We start from the raw sequence: 21,654 nt of genomic DNA, 5'->3' as shown, positions 1-21,654 counted from the left end.
TGTGTCTGTGGTGTCCGGAAGTAATAAATGTTTCTTTCTTTCTTTCTATTTTGAATTTTATTTTTGTCGATGTGAAAATCATGTTTTATGACGATATAAACTTGCATTCATAGGTATCTTGTTTGGCTAGCATAAAGATGAGGTAGCATTGCATTTAGTAAGGTATTTTCTCCCATCACATCACTAATTTAAGAGCCACGCTCTTGTCGGAACTCTCCATGCGAAAACTACACCCATCCGTGTCTCCATGTTTCTCTATAGTACGAAAAATATAATAACATTGAATAAACACGGACACTGAAAGCGTCGAATTCTAGACACAATTTATTTACCAATACTTTATTTATTTATTTGTACACAATGAAACAGACACAAGAAACATACAAAGAAAACAGATAGTACAGGCAAGCTTATCTCTAAACAAAGAGATTTCTTCCAGCTGACCTACGTGACAAGAGAGACTTTCAACGTATAATATTATATAGATTTATATTATACGTAAATGCGAAAGTGTGTGTGTGTGTGTGTGTGTAAGTCTGTTTGTTTGTCCGCCTTTCACGGCAAAAACGGAGCGACGAATTGACGTGATTTCTTAAGTGGAGATAGTTGAAGTGATGGAGAGTGACATAGGCTACTTTTTGTCTCTTTCTAACCCGCCAGTTCCCTAAAATGGGGGATGGAAGTTTGTATGAAGCATTCCGCAATTTTCAAGGTAGAAAGATAACAATTGGCACGCGAACTATTTATGACTAATCTGCTCCCAACTCCTACAAAGAGGGGGTTAAATTTTATATTATGGCACTTTAAAAAAAATGGTACATTAGGAAAGGGGAACCTAATAACCTAACCTATATTTAATGTTTTTATTTATTATGACCATCACGCAGTCCGCTCAAATTTTGCAACACCCTTCCAGGGTCATGTACTTACCTCATTACTCATAAATCATTATAACATCTTGTATAATTATGTCATCATCATCAATTTAAGAGCCACGCTCTTGTCGGTGTAGCATTTTCCATTCCAGTCTATCAAAGGCCAATTCCTTGACTTCCCTATAAGACACGACGTTAACCTTTTCTTTAATCTGTTCCATGTAAGCTCTTCTTGGTCTTCCCCTTCCTCCTCCCCCTCCTTCCTTCCTTCCTTTTCCTTTTCCCCTTCTTTTCTCTCTTAATTATGTACATGAAGCAATAAATAAAATAAATAAACAATAAACAAATAAACCTTGTTACCCTGAATTTAACACGAGCGAAGCCGCGGGAAAAAGCTAGTTTATTTCATAAAGACAAAAGTTCCTTTATAAAACCTCGCATACAAAACTAGGAATTTAATCAAGACTACAGTGGCACTATCACTGCGAGGCTCTGTTTTGGGTTTACATACCTACTGTAGAAACTTCTTCTTAACGTGTGGGTTGTGTAGTGGAATACCAGCTTCAGCAACCCTGGTGTCAGGGTTGTGATTGAGCCGCCAAAGGCCCTTCACGTGGCTCATGTAACGATTACTCACTTACATCAGTAAATAGTAACCGGGACCAGGCTTAACGTGCCTTCCGAAGCACACATCATCTTACTTTCGAACAATCACGTGATTAGCCTGTAACGTCCTAACCAAACTAGGGATCACAAAGTGATTTTTTGTGACATGTCACTAGACCACGGAGGCCGAAAATACAGTAGTAACGAAAATTCCTTATCCGAATTCAGTAGACACCTCGTTAGTATGCAACTTCCTATAACAGCGTGTGTATTTAAACGTACGGGTTATTTTACAAAATGCCAAGTTTTAATCGGATTAAACAGCCAGCTTCCGTGGTCTAGTGGTTAGAGCGTTAGGCGGAGGTCCGGGTTCGATTCCCGATGGGGACATTGTCGAAATCACTTTGTGAGACTGTCCGTTATTTGGTAAGGACTTTTCAGGCTTGAATCACCTGATTGTCCGAAAAAGTAAGATGTTTCCGTGCTTCGGAGGGCACGTTAAGCCGTTGGTCCCGGCTATTAGCCGTAAAAACAACTCCACCAACCCGCAGTAGAGCAGCGTGGTGGAGTATGCTCCATACCCCCTCCGGTTGATTGAGGGGAGGCCTGTGCCCAGCAGTGGGACGTATATAGGCAGTTTATGTAATCGGATTAAAAAAGAGAAATGGTAAGGTCAGCCAGGAATAAAACGTCGCATAGTTTGTATGCTGCAGTGTTACATAAGCATCTTATCTTACAGTTCAAGTTGGACTTGGCACATTGCCGCGAGGTTTATACAGTCTATCGATCGTGACTGTGTGACCTCGACAACTCTGAGTCCAAATCTACCTCAATGTATACCAGTAGGCTCTGCACGGCAGCACGCGACACCAAACACGGACCCCGATACCCCGATTGAGCTTCGTGTAACGTCACATTTCACAAAATAAACAGAAACTATCTGTCTTTCGGTCACGTGACCAACCATTTTCGCGCTAAATACAATACAATACAAATACACTTTATTGCACCAAAATAAAAAGAAATAATTACAAAAAGTCTCTTAACTAAGTACATGGCAAATGGCGGCCTCATCGCTTAAAGCGATTTCTTCCAAACAACCATAAGGTGAGGAAAAATGTAAAAAAAAATATTGAAAGATTGCGGGTACAAACTATAAGTACAACTTATTACCAATAAATACATGCAAATAAATACATACAACATACTTACAATATAATAATTATATACCTAACCTATAATACATAACCTAACATATATACCTACTTATATAAATAGTACATACAAAATAATAATTTATGAGTAACCACACTGACGTTCATAATAATAACGAAGAAGATAGAAAAAATAAAAAATTAATAAATTTAAAATTAATGAAGAAAAATACGTTTTATTTCTATTATAAAGTTTTTTTGAGAAAATAAATTATTTTAAGTGGTATAAAACAAACGAAAACAGCAGGCAAGAGGGAAACCACTGCCCTATTTTTCCCTAAAAAAGTAGCATGGAAATGCTGCACCGACAAGAGCGTGGCTCTTAAATTGATGATGATGAAAACAAGCGTCTGTATTTTTTTAAATACTTATCCGAAAACTGTCAGATGTACATCCATCGCAAGATGAACTAAGTACCCACGCCTCACCGAGGTTTCTGTTTCTGTGTATCGGTACTGAGCTCGTGTCTAGTAGTAACACATATTCATGCTACACCGACAAGAGCGGGGTTGTTAAATTAGTGATGACACATACTCATAAAGGAAACAAAGACAAGTTGTTACAATTATTATCTAAGAGAGATCTCTTCCAGCCAATAACTAATTTTAGAGCCGCGCTCTTGTCGGTGTAGCATTCTCCATGCTACTTTTTTAAGGAAAAATACCCGATAATGATTGTCCGAAAGTAAGATGATCCGTGCAAGGCACGTTAAGCTCTTGGTCCCGGTTACTACTTACTGATGTAAGTAAGTAGTCGTTACATGAACCATGTCAGGGGCCTTTAGCGGCTCAATCGTAACCCTGACACCAGGGTTGATGGGGTTGGTAATATACCTCACAACCCACACGATAAGAAGAAGAGAAGGGAAAAATAGGGTAGTGGTTACCCTCTTGCCTTCCGCCCCGCAGAGGCTATGAGTGGCAGGAATTATGAGGTATCTATAAATTCCGGTTCTTTATACTTTTGGAGATGTAGAAATAGCGAGTCGATACAACACGCTCGGTCAAAGCTGACCCACTTCTCCACTAGCTCTCGCCCACTAGACACAGGTACTTACATAATATAAATACTATATTACATGGATAGGCATGAGGAGCTCGGTGGCGCAGCGGTAAACGCGCTCGGTCTGCGATTGTTGTAGTTAAGCAACTTTCGCAAAGGCCGGTCATAGGATGGGTGACCACAAAAAAAAGTTTTCATCTCGAGCTCCTCCGTGCTTCGGAAGGCACGTTAGGCCGTTGGTCCCGGCTGCATTAGCAGTCGTTAATACCAATCCGCACTGAGCCCGCGTGGTGGTTTAAGGCCCGATCTCCTATCCATCCATAGGGAAGGCCCGTGCCCCAGCAGTGGGGACGTTAATGGGCTGATGATGATGATGATCTATGTTCAAAATGTATAGAATTATGTTGCTATTATACGTACATTGTTTCTCTTTATTTTGATCGGAATAATAATGCGTGGAAGATGTGTTGAACAGGGGTATTATTTATACCAAAAGACAGAGATAAAAGATGGATTATGTCTGTTATCCATGAAATTAGAGGGTTAAACGATGGCAACTCTGTACAGTCATGAGCAATATAATGTACCCACTTTAGGACTCTGTCGCACTAACATATTTGACATTTAGTGAGACTTACAGTTCAATTTGTCAAAAAAGTTGATGTGACATGGTACCAAAGTGTATACATATTAATGCTCGTGACCGTTCCAACGCCATCTATGTTTTTTTTTGGGAACGTAGCCATTAAAGTACCTCATTGCTATGTAATATATGCATATGGTTGCTTCTCTTGTCAATTTGTTGTCTCTCGAAGTGAGTCCTGAGCTAAAGTGAGCAATATAATTACTCGCGCAAACATACTCAAACGCATCGAGTGTTCATTTGTTTGGAGTGGCGGGGTTCAGGTGGGGTGGTGGAGATGTCTGCTCCACCCGGGGTCGGGAGTAATTACTGGTAATAGGATATACGTGATTTGAAGTGGATGTTATTATAATGTTACCAATAGGGTGTTTGACTAGGTTAAAGATAAACTATACGATACTAATCTAGAAATAGAATCCAGTTTAACATGATCAAAAACAATCTAATTTTTTAAGACTTATTTTTGAAGTTTAATTACTTATGAATTAAGTTAAAATAAGAACGAATTTTGTCAGTTTTTTACTGATGATGAGTATTTCTATACAAATCATATGCAATCGTTTTGACGTTTCGGAAAAAGTATCGAAGTTGTCTTAAAATAGCATATTGTAAAGTTTTTGTATTATTTATTCGGCTAGGTTTAGTAAGATCTACTCTGAACCGGCGTACGTGTATGAAGCGATTGATGAATGTGGAGGAAGCAAGAGATGTGTGTCAGGATCGAAGCAAATGGAATTCTATAGTCTCTGCTTACCCCGGTGGGAAATAGGCGTGAAATGAGGGTTTTCTAAAATGACGTCACGTTTTGTGAAAGTGGCGCCAACTAGTGGCGGAATTTTCGTGAAACCTTTATTATTTGTCATTGTGTAGACCGGACAATTACGAGGCGACATTTTCAGAAAACAATTCAAACACATGCATTTACAGGTAAAAAGAAGAAGAAGAAGAAGACAGGTACATTCTTAAAATACCTTTATAGAGTTACACTGATTGAGGCTAGTTTCCAACTAGTCAAATCAGTTATTTTTTACTCAACGTCAATATACTAAATTACTATGGAATTTGTATGAAACAGCAACCTATGACGTTATAGAAAAACGTGATAAAATGTCGAACTTATTTAAATATATGAAAATTAATAAATAAGTTAAATAGAAAAGAAAAAAGTTTTTTGTCACCTTTAGATGTCTGTATTTAGTAATCAGAATTTCATAATTTATCTTTTACATAGAAAACTATCCCAATAAAAAAATGGCACAATAACATTAATAAGGTAACACCGACCTCACGCCGCTTATTTTTCTACTGGGGTAGACAGAAACATTTAACATTGCAATATTGCAAGTTTGACTAAAGATAAAATTACCTGAAATGAAATAGCCACAGAAACGCTGTTTGAATCATCTGGTAAAGATGTAAAGGCCTGAGATGATGATGAGACAGAAACATTATGTCTTTAAAGTTCTGCTTGCTAATTCCTTGAAACTTGCTCCCGGGAGGATCTGAGGGGAAAATGGCCACATCGAAGCAATTCATCTAAGAAAGCAATATTGCAATTTGACATTTGCGCATATAAAAGTACCTAAGTGCGCAATGCAAACAACTGTCAAATAGCAATATTGCTATTTTAGGTGCATTGCTTTGATGTGGTTTTTTTAACCTCCCTGTACTTTATTTAGTAGCTGGGTATTTTATTTCAGATAAGTAATTTTATCTTTAGTAAACCTTGCATATTAAAAAATAATAATATTACGATTTATAAAATTATATAACACTATATTCCCTGTATTTTATTCCCATTAAACTACCTGTACAAATTATAGCAATACTAATGGCAGTTTCACATGAGCAGTACACATTTTTTTTGACGTGACCTATTGTAGATTTGCCGCAGATGGCATTAACTACTTGGCCGGACAAATGGGGAGCGCTGAAGGCTCTCACCCGGTACAACGTTTAAGACAACAGGTCTGAGGGTGCTTAGTTGGGCGCGAACCTCGTGAGCAGTACACATAACCTGCTTTTTTATTATCGAAAGCATATCATAACGATCCTTAGAATTTGATCTGACATTGTGATGAAATGATCTGTGTTGAATGTCTTCGAGACTGCCCAGGATGAGAACTTTACTTTTCTTTATAAGAACTTATTGTAGATTTGCCGCAAATAGTCCTAACTACTTGGCCGGACAAATGGGGAGCGCTTAAAGCTTTCACTCGGTACAAAATTTAAGAGAACAGGCCTGTGGCGCGAACCTCGGCTCTGGCCGTCGTCTGAGAGGATTATACATAACATAAACAGCCTATATACGTTCCACTGCTGGGCACAGGCCTCCCCTCAATCAACCGGAAGGGGTATGGAGCATACTCCACCACGCTGCTCCACCGCGGGTTGGTGGTGGTGTTTTTATGGCTAATAGCCGGGGCCAACGGCTTAACGTGCCCTCCAAAGCACGGAATCATCTTACTTTTTCGGACAATCAGGTGATTCAAGCCTGAATAGAATAGAATAGAATAGAAATAGTTTATTATGAAAGGACGCCACACACAAAAAGAAAGACAACAATATCATATCTTATTTCCACTAAAACAATTACAAAAAAGCAAGAAGGATGTTAGTCGAAATGATCATAAGGTGGTGGCCTGAAAAGTGAAGAGGATTATATTTAAAAGAATTAATCGACCCTAGCGGGCCGATAGCGATAAAGCGCTGAATAAGGGAAATCGTCGGTATCGACGTCGACAAAACATCAGTGTTTTATTTATGTACTAGACCCTGAGTTATAAGTCACTTCTACTAGTTTCTGTAATTAAATATGGCAACACCTATTCATATAACCTATTATTCTCGACCAACTGCTATGTCATTTTAATTTAAATAACTTACTTCACAGCCAGCAGTTTGGTTTTACTAAGGGTCGGTCTACAACAGACGCGAGTGTCACATTTGTTCGACACATTTTCGATGCTTGGGAGAAGTCGCAGAATGCCGTAGGAGTATTCTGTGACTTGTCTAAGGCATTCGACTGCGTGGATCACGAGACCTTGCTTTTGAAATTGAGGCACTATGGATTAAATAATGGAGCTCTCAGTTTGTTAAATTCATATCTAGGTGATAGGATACAAAAGGTACAAATCAATAGTACGACTTCTTCGGGCTCTCATGTTCAAATGGGAGTTCCTCAAGGATCCATTTTGGGGCCGTTCCTTTTTTTAGTGTACATAAATGATTTACCTTATGTAGTACAGAACCAAGCTGACATTGTACTGTTCGCGGATGATACTTCTCTTATATTTAAAATCGATAGAAAGTTAGAGGAACTAGACGAAGCAAACAGCGCTGTGTCGCAGGTTCTAAGCTGGTTTACAGTAAATAACCTAGTTCTAAATGCTAAGAAAACGAAGTGTATTAAATTTGTTCTACCAAACGTAAAGAAAGTAAATAATAACATTAAAATTAACGACGAGAAACTAGATTTTGTTGAACACACCGTTTTCTTAGGAATTACTGTAGATTCAAAACTTCAATGGGGCCCACATATTGTATCACTAGCGGGCAAGCTAAGTTCAGCAGCATATGCCGTCAGAAGAATCCGACAACTCACAGATGTACCCACTGCTAGACTTGTCTACTTCAGCTACTTCCACAGCATAATGTCTTATGGTATTTTATTGTGGGGTCGAGCCGCTGATGTAGAAACTATTTTCATTATTCAAAAAAGGGCAGTTCGCGCTATTTATAATCTGCGTTGTCGGGACTCTTTAAGGGAGCTGTTTAAAGAAATAAATATACTGACGGTCGCAAGTCAATATATTTATGAAAACATTATGTATGTGCGTAAAAATGTATCTCTCCTTCCGAGAAACTGTGAAAGGCATACTTACAATACAAGGAATAAAAATAAAATTGTTGTTCAAAATTCTAGATTAAGTAAATTAAATTCATCTTTTTTGGGGTTATGTATACGTTTTTACAATAAAATACCAGATAATATTTTAAATTTGTCAGAGAACAAATTTAAAGCTCACGTGAAGCTTACTTTATGTAAAAAAGCCTATTATAAGATTAATGATTACCTAAATGATAAAAATGTCTGGTATTGAATGTGTTCCTCTAGTTATTAAATAACTTGTAATGTACCCTCATTGATTTAAAAGATGTGTTGCTGTTGCAGTTTCTTGTCATTTCTTCTCCTCAGCCATAACACCTTGCGAAATGACGTAAATTCAAAAATGTTACATACACCTTCAACAAGTTTATCCATGATAATTACGTTGAATAAATGATTCTGATTCTGATTCTGACCGACTAAAGTCCGTATTAAAACACATAATAACGGGTTCTTACCGCGTTTAAAATAGGGACATGAGACTCCCGATATTTCGACACTGTTGCAAGTGCCATGATCACCCGTAAGAAACCGTTATTATGTGTTTTAATTATGATAATAACCGCGTAAACTTAAAACAATGTATAAAGTCCGTATGTTCGTGAAGGTCTGAAGGTCCCCTCCGTCACGCGACACTTCCTGGCCACCGTAAGGGGTGATTTACTTACAAAGCTAATGTTAAAGAAATTAATAAAAGTGGAGAACCAACGACCGTTCGTGACCCCTTATGTAAGGCTACACACGCAGAGAGCTTGTGGTTTGATGTAGTTGCTTGATTATTACAATACAAATATACTTTATTGCACCAAAATAAAAGAAAATAGTCACAAAAGAGACTTAACTAGGTACATGGCAAATAGCGGCCTTATCGCTTAAAGCTTCTTTCACGGGTGGACATTTATTTTGTAAGAGTGAATTTTAGTGAAAATCCCTAACAATAAAGATAGCCTATGTTGCTCAAGGATAGGATGTAAGTGTGAAAAGTCCTTACCAAACAAAGGACAGTCTCACAAAGTGATTTCGACAATGTCCCCACTAGACCACGGAGGCTGTTAAAATGAACAAAATAAAATTAAAATAAATTACACATGCATCAAATTGTATTACAATTATGGTACCTGGTTCAAAAACTTGTCCGTGTCATTAACCAGACCCCCTGTTTCAAATTCTCATTGAAATTCCAAGCCGCGTGCGCTGCCGATTTCACGCCCCTTACGCTAACGAGACTTGCGTTGGCTTTAAACTAACAAAATTTATCCTTTTTTTACAATGTTTTAAAGGCTCTCATCACAATTAGCGAGATAGACACTGACACTCTGACACTACTTACTTCTTATAAGAAACTTTTTGAACACTAACGTAGTTTATAACCGCGGAAAATATCTAAATCTAGGTTTTTACCTACTTACTTATTTATTTTTTGTTTTACTAAAAAGATATATGTAAATTGATGTTTATTAATTAAGCAAACAGTACTTTGGAAAGAGCTCTAAAAAGCTAAGAATGTAGGGTAGAGTTTTCGAATATTGAGAGTCTATTCTGTATCATACATACTTAAACTCACGCCTGTTTCCCACCAGGGTAAGCACGGAGGGTATTTTATATCATAATTTATACGAAGCCCTATGTCACAAGGATAATGGTGGTGGTTGCGCCACCAGCACGAAATTATTCGGGATGCGATTGCCGGCACCAAATTAGTTGCACAACCAGCCGAAGTACCCTTTATAGACCCCAATTACATTTTGTTGTTAGTCAGATAAGGCCCTAACGGTACAACAAAAAAGAGCGGATTATATAATTAGTACTTATGCATTTATTCTTCTCTAGGCTATAACATAATTAATTATAGAACGCGGTATCGACATTGTTATTAGATTCTAATAAGAAGATTATATACATTATGTGTCGTTGTACTCAGAACCCAGGCTTTTGGATAGCTTGCCTACCTCTAGGTGACTATCACAGGACCGATCTAGGAACTATAAGTACTTCTTCCGACTGTGACGCTTGCACTACGTGTGACGACAGGGTCTGTGCCTTAGTAATCATTGTGCCTTACTTCCATGTAAGAGTTTGCGTAATAAACGTATTTCATAGTGACGTAGTCGTTTTCATACTCCCGAGTTACGCGGCTAGGACAAACCCCCTCTTCACAATTAACTTCCAACTTGTGGCCCCCTTCACAATTGTCTCTAAAAATACCAAATTACCGTACACGGCTCACAAATCAAGCGTTGGTGACGCGCAAAACCCTGACTCGTCAATTCATCAGGCGCTCGCTATTCACAAGAAAATCTCGCAAAAACTCCGCCAGAGATCGAATTACCGAAGAGATGGCCCCCATTTGTTGGGGAAAAACGCGCCTTTGTCACGCGGAAACCGAAACGAGAAAATTGGATTCCGACTAAACAACTCGTTAGAATTACTGTCGCGAGGTTGGAGGCCCATTTTCTCAGAATATAGATTTTTCGTCAAAATAATGAAGCAAAAAAGTTGTCGCCTACGGGAAGCTACGGGATTATTTACGGTCGCTTTGACGCGCTAAATCCGCGTCGTCGGTTTGTGTGCATTTTTAATATTCTTTGTGTGCTGTGTTCAAAAGGACTCTGACTCGTCTTTGGATTTCGAAGCTAACAAAACCCCACCGCTCGGGACAGAGGAACCTTCCAACCAACAGAAACAAAGATCGACTCAAAATCCTTTTGAAACATCTCCCGCCCCTCACCGCGTACCACGAAATGATAATAATGATCATTTCTGTTTGTTGTCAGGTTCCGAAGTCCCGGTCGGGGGTCGCGCCGAGTAAATGAACAATAAGAGAGACACGAATACTATACACACCAAGGAGGAAAGAGACGGGGAGTGCCTCCGAACATGAGCACAGGATCTTTAAAGTTAAGGTACCAGTGATATTGTTGAACTAATACAAGATGGCGGAGGGGCCGCAGTCAATATGGCAGAAGATCGACGGCGCCACGATCCCCATGATCAACCTGGAGGTGCGCGAGGTGCGCGAGATACTGTGGGAGAAGATCAAGGAGCCGACGTCGCAGCGCAAGATCATCCTCGTGATCGTGTCCATCGCGCTGCTGCTCGACAACATGCTGTACATGGTGATCGTGCCCATCATCCCCGACTACCTGCGCTACATCGGCGCTTGGGGCGAAGCCGGCTACGACCACGTGGTCACGCTCGCGCCCATCCGGGAGGGCAACCGGACCATCATCCCTACAAAGATCATACCGGCGTCTCACGAGGGACAGGACTCCGCCACCGGCGTCCTGTTCGCCTCTAAAGCTATAGTACAACTCATGATCAACCCCTTCTCCGGTGCCTTAATCGACCGTATCGGGTACGATGTACCCATGATGATCGGACTTATAATAATGTTCCTGTCCACCTCCATATTCGCTTGCGGCCGCAGTTACAGCATGTTGTTCTTCGCTCGGAGTCTGCAGGGCGTGGGGTCCGCGTTCGCCGATACCGCCGGGTTGGCAATGATTGCTGATCGCTTCACGGAGGAGAATGAACGGTCCAAAGCTCTCGGCATTGCGCTCGCGTTCATCAGCTTCGGTTGCCTCGTCGCACCACCATTTGGAGGCGCTTTATACCAGTTCGCCGGCAAGGAGGTACCGTTTTTGATCCTCGCTTTGATATCACTAATGGACGGTTTCATGTTACTACTCGTAATGAAGCCATTGAAAACGCAAATAAAGGAAGCAAACCAACCGAAGCCAGTTGGAACGCCAATCTGGAAGCTGTTGATGGATCCTTACATCGCCGTATGCGCTGGAGCGCTTATGATGTCAAACGTTGCGTTAGCGTTCCTTGAACCGACAATCTCGTTCTGGATGGAGGACAATCTCACCAAGGATAACTGGAAGATAGGCATGATATGGCTACCCGCGTTCTTCCCGCACGTTCTGGGAGTTATAATTACCGTAAAAATGGCGAAAAAGTACCCGCAGCAGCAGTGGCTGATGGCGGCCGGTGGGCTGGCATTGGAGGGACTGTGTTGCTTTATCATTCCCTTCGCGAACTCGTACAAGATGTTGATGATCCCAATCTGCGGCATCTGCTTCGGTATCGCGCTTATCGACACGGCGCTGCTGCCCATGCTCGGCTACCTGGTGGACGTGCGCTACGTGTCGGTGTACGGTAGCATCTACGCCATCGCAGACATTTCGTACTCGTTCGCGTACGCTGTCGGCCCCATCATCGCCGGCGAGGTCGTCGAGGCGATTGGCTTCACGGCTCTCAATCTGTTTATCGCGTTCGCCAACCTGCTGTACGCGCCGGTCCTCATGTACTTAAGGCACATTTACGACTTCAAGCCCTTCGAGAACGAAGCGAACATCTTGATGGGCGACCCGCCCAACAAGGAGTATCAGACGTACAGCTTGCAGGACCAGCGGCCTGTAGACGGCGAGTACAAGAACCACCTGGAGTACTCTAACGTGTCCGGGACGACGGGCGTGCAGGAGACGAGTGTCGACGCGGGGGGGTACTCTTACGACCAGTCGTATCAGGGCGGGTACCAGAACTACGATCAGGGTCAGGGCTACCAGCAGCAGCAGCAGGGTTACCAGCAGGACTATCAGCAGCAGGAGGGCGGTTATGCGCAGCCGCGGCAGCTGCCCGCGCAGCCCGCAGCCAACCCGTTCCGCGCGGCCGCTGCCAGCGCCGCACCTGCGCCCGCGCCTGCGCCCTCGCCGGCCCCCGGGCCCACCATCAAGAATCCCTTCCGGCAAGGCTTCTAGAGCTCTTCAGTGTTGTTGTCTTTTGAATTTACTTGTTGTGTAATTATAAATGTCTTATATTTGACTTCGATCACTGACCGCGCGTGATCTGCGGGTTGTTTAGTGTGACTAGATGTCTATAACTAGCTGTGCTTGTAATATAACTATATCGTAGTCCTCTTGCGGGTGACTGCAGGGAGACGTCTTTAGACCAGTCTATAGAATCTTAGGAAGATACATTTCGTATCATTGAGCGATGTAACTCTAGTTCACTCAACTGTTCTAAGGTCGCACCTCTGCTAGCAGCCGCGCTGTTTTTCTTGTTGAATCTTGTATTGTTCGGATATAACTACAACTGTTGATTATGCCTTCTCATAGTATATAGACGCATTTAATCAAACTGTAAGAACCAATATCGGTAAGACCAGAGATTTTTTGCGTGTAGAATAATCATGTATAATGGGAAAATATGGTTATTTTAAATCTATTTCTAGATAAATTGACTCATGTACAATCAAGTATATTACGAATATTTCCCCTTTATATACCCGTAGCTGTGGAAGAGTTTCTTAAGGTAGATATTTTTTATCGATAAAGCTATATAATAATTATTAAGATACCTAAATTCGGCACGTTTTGTAGGTGTATCACTAATGACGTACGCACCTCTAAGGGCCTAAGATGTTATATATATTGAATCTCTTGGCACTTACATCCATGTTTACCAAAGTCGTCGTTTAGTCTCACAACATTTAAAAGTAATTGGAATTATAAAGAATGTGGCTTAAATTCGACGTAAGGAATATTTACATAATTGAATTTGGTATTGATGCTAAAATATAAAGTCGCATAACCATTAGATTGTATTAAATTAAAAACATTTAAGCGATGGAGGAACAAGAATTATTTGATCATTATTTGTTAAAAGATCGCAATTGAATTCCTCTCAATTATCAAAAATATCAAACAAATGGCTGAAGTACTTAAACAAAACGTAATATTTTAATATTTGTTTTCGTAACAAACAATTTAGTATTTTTGTATATATTAAGAATATCATCACAGTTTTCACTACAATTATCGCCTTCAGACTGTGAATATATTATCTTTGATGTGGTGTTGGATCTATCGGTCCTTGCCTTGTTAATGGAAACGCGGCCTGTGGCGCGGTGTATACAAACATATAGCGATATATAGGAGTGTTCACGGAGCATTATCACGCGAATTTGATATACAACCTTGTCACGTGCCGCCTCCGTAAACAAGCACGTACATTATAGCAGCTATACTTAATTATAAGATATCATTCAGGAGTAAGATTTCCTTCCTATGCTAAATCAGCAATATTAGGGTTACTTCATTCGCTATATCATCAACTTATATCAATTATTATATCAATTAGGTAAGGACACAACTTGTGATAAAGTTGCAACCAAGGTAACGAAACATATCAGAGTCTTTTGATTCACGTAGGCTAAGATTATTGTATTGTAATGTTCTCTAAGTGTAGTGTGTTAGGGAATGTTTTGACTATTATTGTGTAAGTTATTGTAAGTTCTTTAGCGGTATGTGCCATCTGAAATCAATGCGTGTCGTTTGTGGTGGAAAACAAATTACAATTTACTTATAAAAAGTGAAGATTTTCATATATTTTATAAAATGTAATATCTGAATTACGAAATTTAGACGTCCCTTTTTGAGTAATTTGTGACTACTTTAACATCTACATCAGCTCTCGTACATCTTTTCCAGATGATTTCACGGATTTTCAGACACAATAGTTAAAAAATGGGATTTGGATTTTGGCGACAATATATTAATAATAATAAATAAATTCATTTATTCCAGATTAACATAATTATCCATATCTAATAAATTAAATTAATACAATTACAATTATCAAAATTATGATTAACAATTTAAAAAATATAATAAATAAAATAAAGTAAAGTAATTAATGGTTATTTTATCCCAACTGGGGTGTGGAGGCTCCGCCAGAGCTCGTGTAGCGGCTCGTGTATTAAAAGGTCGTCTTGTGCATTACAAATAGCAGGGCATAATTTCAAATATCGACCATCATACTAGGAGATCCCCCTTATCACAGGAAAGTTAAAAACCTTATCTTACGAAAAGTATGTACATTGTCGGTTAAGTGGCTATGGAATTTGAGAAGCAGTAGAGCTATCGTACTTATCTGTTTGATAGAGTAGTAGTAAAAGAGAGCGGAGTTGAACCGGCGATAGCGGTTCTCATACAGAATGCGCGTTAATGTCTTTCCAATCTCTTTCTTCTATTTCTTGGCTAATACTGACTGATAGCGCTGCACCCACCACTTATCATCATCAGCCCATTAACGTCCCACTGCTGGGGCACGGGCCTTCCCTATGGACGGATAGGGAGATCGGGCCTTAAACCATCACGCGGGCCCAGTGCGGTTTGATGGTTGTTAACGACTGCTAATGCAATCGGGACCAACGGCTTAACGTGCCTTCCGAAGCACGGAAGAGCTCGAGATGAAAACTTTTTTTTTGTGGTCACCCATCCTATGACCGGCCTTCGCGAAAGTTGCTTAACTTCAACAATCGCAGACCGAGCGCGTTTACCGCTGCGCCACCGAGCTCCCCAATTATCACACATTTACACACTATTACGCATACATTACAGGATAATATTGGTATAAAAACATATCTATGTTAAAAAAAAAAACATATCTCGCGCGGTTTTCCACCCAGACGACTAAACATACAGATAGGATGTTATTTTGCAGATGTCAGAGAAATTACATGAGAATCAAAATTAAATGGTATCTAAAGATAATTGTACAAGAGTAAAGTTTGAGCCCGACATGTCAATTGAAGAGTGTATAGAGTAAATTGATAATTGTGAATATATACGCGATTCGCGAACTAAGGTCTGTTTTGTTGCTGTCCACGAACAAAAAAAAATATGATTGCAAGATTATTCATTTAATGTAAAACATCGTCAGATATCTGCCTAGCCTGCAAAGTACAATAGTGTCCGTAGAAGACCGAGCACAAAGTTAAGTTATTTGCGCACATTGGTACTTAGTGTGGGCATGTGTGAGTAGGGTGACGCGCGGAGCGGATAGCGTTTGTCATCTTAACATAACATAACAAATACTTTATTGCACAAACAGGAAATAACAAAATACAAAACAAAAGAGAAATAGAATGAGTACAATAGGCGGCCTTATTGCTAAGTAGCAATCTCTTCCTGGCAACCTCTCTTCAATAAATGATTGGTACGAAATCGGATGTAATGTTATGTTAAAGTTAAAGTATGTAAAAACATTTGCACAAAATGATTATTAATAAATTCAACTCGAACTCAAAAATATCTTTATTCAGTTGGTAACACAGTTACACTCTAAATCGTCAATTTTTACATAAGAACATATATTTTTGTCGAACGGCTCATCCGCCTAAAACTACTGCAGATTCTCACAACCTGCATCTAGCCGACGAAAAGTAGCAGGAAGAAAAACCTCGGCACAGGGCCTAAGACGCTCTTAAAAAAAATCAAAAAATATTGAATTCAATTTCAATGACTTGGCTCCCGGGCGGTTAATCCTATTCATTTCTTTGTTCTTAATAGTCTTTATAATATTTTTTTTTTTCTGATTAATCCCTATTCGTATATTAAAATAAATTAACCGCTACCCGCGCCGCTCGTCGCTCCGCCTGTCTCAGTCCGCATATTTACGTGTAATGGTTAGTGAGAGAGCGGTCTCCGCTGCATTGACTCTCGAGTAATGTAAGTTTAGTCAATTTTCGTGTCAAATTCTCCCGAAATTTCAATTAATTAGTAGAAGTCAGCACAAAGTGGCAATTATTATCGTTAGGACGTGTTTACTTGTGGTCTGATTCTGTGATGATCTAATATTTATAATCAATTTCTCATTTCAATGTTTTTTATTTCTAAATTATATAAATTCAAATTTATAAAAAATAACTATTTATTATAACGTTCAAAATTAAACTTAATACCAAATGCACTTGTATGTTTGAAAAAGTAACTTAGAAATAAATTGCTGATCGAAATGTATATATTTAATATATATTTATATTTATAATATATTTATAAAATATATATTCATGATATTCAAATCAACGTATCAGACCATCACAGTAAACACATTAGCACTGTATTACGTTGTGAGATGTGAAGCATATTAACTTGGTGTGAGCAATTATATATTATTATATAACGTATATATGGAGTATTTTATAATATATTAATGTAATATATACTATTGTCAGCAATAATGCGAGCCGGTATCACAGACATATCACTAGCTGTAAGCCATATACAATTTGTGCTAGTTTTATATGTAAATCTTTACATTGTATTTGATGAAATTATTGCGTTATTTTAAACGTGAAGTTAACAATTTTTGAGATGTATATATCCTCATTATTGTGCAGAAGGTAAGATATTTAAGTAGGTATGTTATTCCTAGACAGAAAAAATGGTACGTGAAGATAATACGATCATTTTGAGCGGTTATACAACACTTAAAGAGCGGAAAATACAAATATCTGTCAATTTTATAAGATCTGCACAAAAATGTACGTTATGAAATATGCACATGCTAGATCTGGAGAGATACATTTTAGGAAAGTATTCTTATTTATATTTATTATCATTTAAATTTTGTATTTTTTTTAAATCTCAGACGTAAAAGTCTTATTTATAATGTTTTTATTTAGTTTCAAATCATGTTTAGCATAAGTTACACCAAATACGTTTTTTTAGCTACCCTTATATTATTATTTTTTCTTCTGAATTAATTTTTAAGTATTATGATAACCTATTATATTAAAGAGTGCTTCATCTTTAATATTATTGGCTTCTAACCTATCCCACCTTAAATTATATACTTATATCCTTTCTAGTCAAAATATTTAACATAATGAATGAATGGGTTACAATATCTTATCCTATCCTAATTCTTAAATATGATAATTAATGCTTCTCTATAAATTATACTATTTATATAGTCCTCATCTATATTGGTATGAAACCTGACTGCAAACATGAGAAATATAAAAAAAAATATTTAAGGTAATATGAAAGCTTTAAATTTATGATTTAAATTAACTTATTGTTTCAAATATAGCTGGAATTCATATAAACCTTTTGTAAAATAATGTTAATTAAAAATACCCTTCCTGACGCCTCATATCAATTAGGTGAGATTATGGACTCCCAGATCACTTAAGAGGCCCCTGAGGACAAATTATTAATCTTAACCTCTTAACGGGGACTGGAAATCTCTGTTCCAGAAACAATAGGTAAACAATGATATACAATTAATAGCCGTCATTTCCAGTAACACAGTTAGCTCAACCATTGCAGAGGGCAATGGATGATCCTCTGACTAGCCCAATTAGGAATATACTCACAGATTAGGTAATAATTACGACGCAATAGGTGTCAGTATCGCACCGGGATCATATTTGCAGTCAGAAAGTTTCTCTTAGATCAGTACCCGTCCGTAGCTCTGTAACTTTCTCTGTAGTACTTACTATACTATAATCTATACTTAACTTAATTCATTAAAATCACAATATTAAATATATACTTTTTCATTCTCATTTGTCAATCATATTACTTAAAATATAATTTAATATATAATCATAATAATAAAATAAATTCAATGCAATATTTAATAGTATAAAATATTACATACATCTTACCTCAAAACATCGTATTTTTCATTACTTATCATTATATCGTATAAAAAATGTTTGTTGCCTCTACTGGTAAACTAAAAAGAAAATGGAAAAATAATATCAAAAGGCAAAAATAAATTTAAAACTTTTACACAAATAAGAAATAAATGAGGCAATAAGCACATTTTATATTAAAGTACATTTTATATTTTTCATCATTTTATATAATATTAATATTATAAATGTAATATAGATGTTAAGCAAGTATATCAAGTGTATATATAGTATGAAACGCCCACAAAATAACGAGTGATAGACCGAGATAGAATTTATAGACTCTTTTTTTCGGCATACATTCATATTTTCAGTAAATAGTTCGTATATATTTTTTTAAAGTACAAACTCATTTTTAAAATTATTTTCATAAAATCCCCAAATACGGTGACTTTTAGGATAGTTGTGTAGTTTTAGAGTTGCTGTTTATGTAAGTAGTTGGCGCAGAATGATATTTTTGAAAACTGTTATACATAATTATTTAAACAAAAGGAAATAAATCTCTCACGAAGTCATGATACGTAACTTACATCTACGAATAATTGCAATTGAATCATTCTATAATGAATGCATGTTTGTATATTTTTTGAAACAGTTAAAGTATCATTCTGTAGTATGTAATATTAGTTAGCGACACCTATCGTTTTCCCCGAGTCGGTACTTGAAAACTTTAGCTGTAAATAGCGCTCGATTTAAACTCCTTAAACAGAGTAAAGGTGATTTTGAATAAAAGAATGATTATCTTGTTAACAGAGGTCTAATAAGGCGATATCGAAGGGATTTATCTAAAAATCAATATTGTAATTTGACATTTGCATACAGAAAAACAAGTGTGTCAAGTAATTTCAAATAATAATATTACTTTATCGGGTAAATTGCTTCAGTGTAGCCTTTTTAATACCGCAAGATATAATTTTGTTTCATATATCTGGTAACACATACACTGACAAATTGGGTGTATTATATCCAGATATATCAGTAGTAGTTTTTTTAAGTATATCAGTAAACCACTTCCAGTAAGAACAAAAATAGCAAGGATTTAATAATATTTATAGACATCTGAAGTAGAAACGGTTTAAATGTCAATCTATATTTGAAACGCAAGCGAACGTTTCGTCGTGGGCGTTGCGGCCTTTGAGGTTTACCATCGCTAAAGCAACAGATTGTCAAATTTTTAACAATTGTTTCTCAAACTATCCATAACTTGGTAATGGTAACACTTCAGTCAACACCTTAAATAAAAGATACTGTAAAAACTGGCAAATCGAAACCGCCTGAAACGAAATAATTATTTTTTAGCTCAAAAAATTTATAAAATTATTTAAGTTACTGAATTATTTATATGTATAAAAATGAAATCAAAATCATCTTTAGTCTACGGCTAAACTTAAAAAGTAGATGCCTATAAACATTGAAGTAGTTAGTAGAATTTATAATATAAAGATCGCTTTACCACGATGTTTTTATCACTCTGGTTTATAATATATATTAAATTTCACGTATATTTTAAAATTTAATAATATTAAGCGTAAGTAATAGAATACTCAATATCTAGCGGTAATTTTAGATAAATTAATTTAATATTAGGTATCTAATCATGTATAACCATAATATATTTAAATTCTAATTTTAATAACTTCTTTCATCTAAAATTTAAACCTGTATTCTAAAAACGTTTACTCATTTTAATAAATGTGGATATAGTATTTATTTTAACAAAATATAATCAAGTATGTATATGTCCTACAAAATAAAACTATGTTATTATTTTTATTATACAATTCTAAATTCTTTAGATTTTGATGGAATTAGTATAAATTAAAATTATAATAATTTAAAAATATAATCTATATAATACGACGGCTAACTCATTTATACATACTCATACCTACTATATAGCTAGTCACTTAATATATCTTCTAGACTAGAATAAAATTCTTAGTTTGACACTAGTGTTAATGTAATATAAACTTTATCACGTAGACGGTAAAGATGACTGTAACTGACTGTTACGTTGGTATTTTTGTTTCAGATATTTATTTGTTGTATGTACGTTGTATGTTATAGCTTTCGATATAGCAATGTAAAATATTAGATGGTTTTAGTGTTAAGTTTTAAGGGAAATATCTTGAAATGTTAAACGTATTGGATTTACACTTTGGAAAGATTGAGGTAAAGAATATTCCAAAGAGTTGATAACTAGACAAATTATTTACTAAACTATACATGAAAGTATAAGAAATATTCATGATTTATCTTATAAAATCAAAATATTATAGACAAATTGAACATGAAGAAGTAAATAACAAGCAGAAGAAGTGAAGAGGTAGAAAATTTCTATATATTTAAAGAGGTAGGAAAACCCATATTTAAAAGCGTTGAAAACATACAATCGATTTTAAGATATTCCCCTTACAACTACGTACTTAGTAAGTGTAACGAAATAATCAGATTATTACCTTATAACCGAATATATTCTATCTAGCTGTAATATGGTCGAAATTAAATCAGTGATCGAATAAAATTGTTACACCAAAGTCATGTATTTTTTTTTTTCATCCTACCGTTATCCCGTTTCTCACAGGGTCCGCTTACCTAACCTAAGGTACGGTTATTTACGCGACTGCCTGTCTGACCTTCCAACCCGCGAAGGGAAAACCAGCCCAATACAGGTTACGTCACATACCTTCGAAATGCATTTCTCGGGAATGTGGGTATCCTCACGATGTTTCCCGATGTTTCGATGTTTTGTTACGACTGAGCACGTGATAATAATTTCCAATCCAAACATGAATTCGAAAACAAATTCTAAAATTAAAACACATAATAACGGGTTCTTACCGCGGGATGACTGATGACCCTACCTACTCCACTCCAATCTCATCAGTCATCCCGTGATCATGGCACTTGCAACAGTGTCGAAATATCGGGAG

General features: G+C 37.2%; 1 protein-coding gene across 1 annotated transcript in view; it reads left to right on the top strand.

Moving 5' to 3' along the window:
• LOC126369941 (vesicular acetylcholine transporter) overlaps positions 1-21,258 on the top strand; it is a 59,496-nt gene extending 38,238 nt beyond the window's left edge. Inside the window, exon 2 of the mRNA XM_050014543.1 lies at positions 11,004-21,258. Within this exon, the coding sequence (XP_049870500.1) occupies positions 11,163-12,992 (1,830 nt within the window). The 5' untranslated portion in view covers positions 11,004-11,162 and the 3' untranslated portion in view covers positions 12,993-21,258. The remainder of the gene's footprint in view (positions 1-11,003) is intronic.
• The last annotated feature ends 396 nt before the right edge of the window (positions 21,259-21,654 follow it).

Source organism: Pectinophora gossypiella, chromosome 10, assembly GCF_024362695.1.
Source record: "Pectinophora gossypiella chromosome 10, ilPecGoss1.1, whole genome shotgun sequence".
Classification (NCBI taxonomy): Eukaryota; Metazoa; Arthropoda; class Insecta; order Lepidoptera; family Gelechiidae; genus Pectinophora; species Pectinophora gossypiella.
The sequence above is the reverse complement of the archived record's forward strand: the minus strand, read 5'-3'. Positions and strand labels throughout refer to the sequence as shown.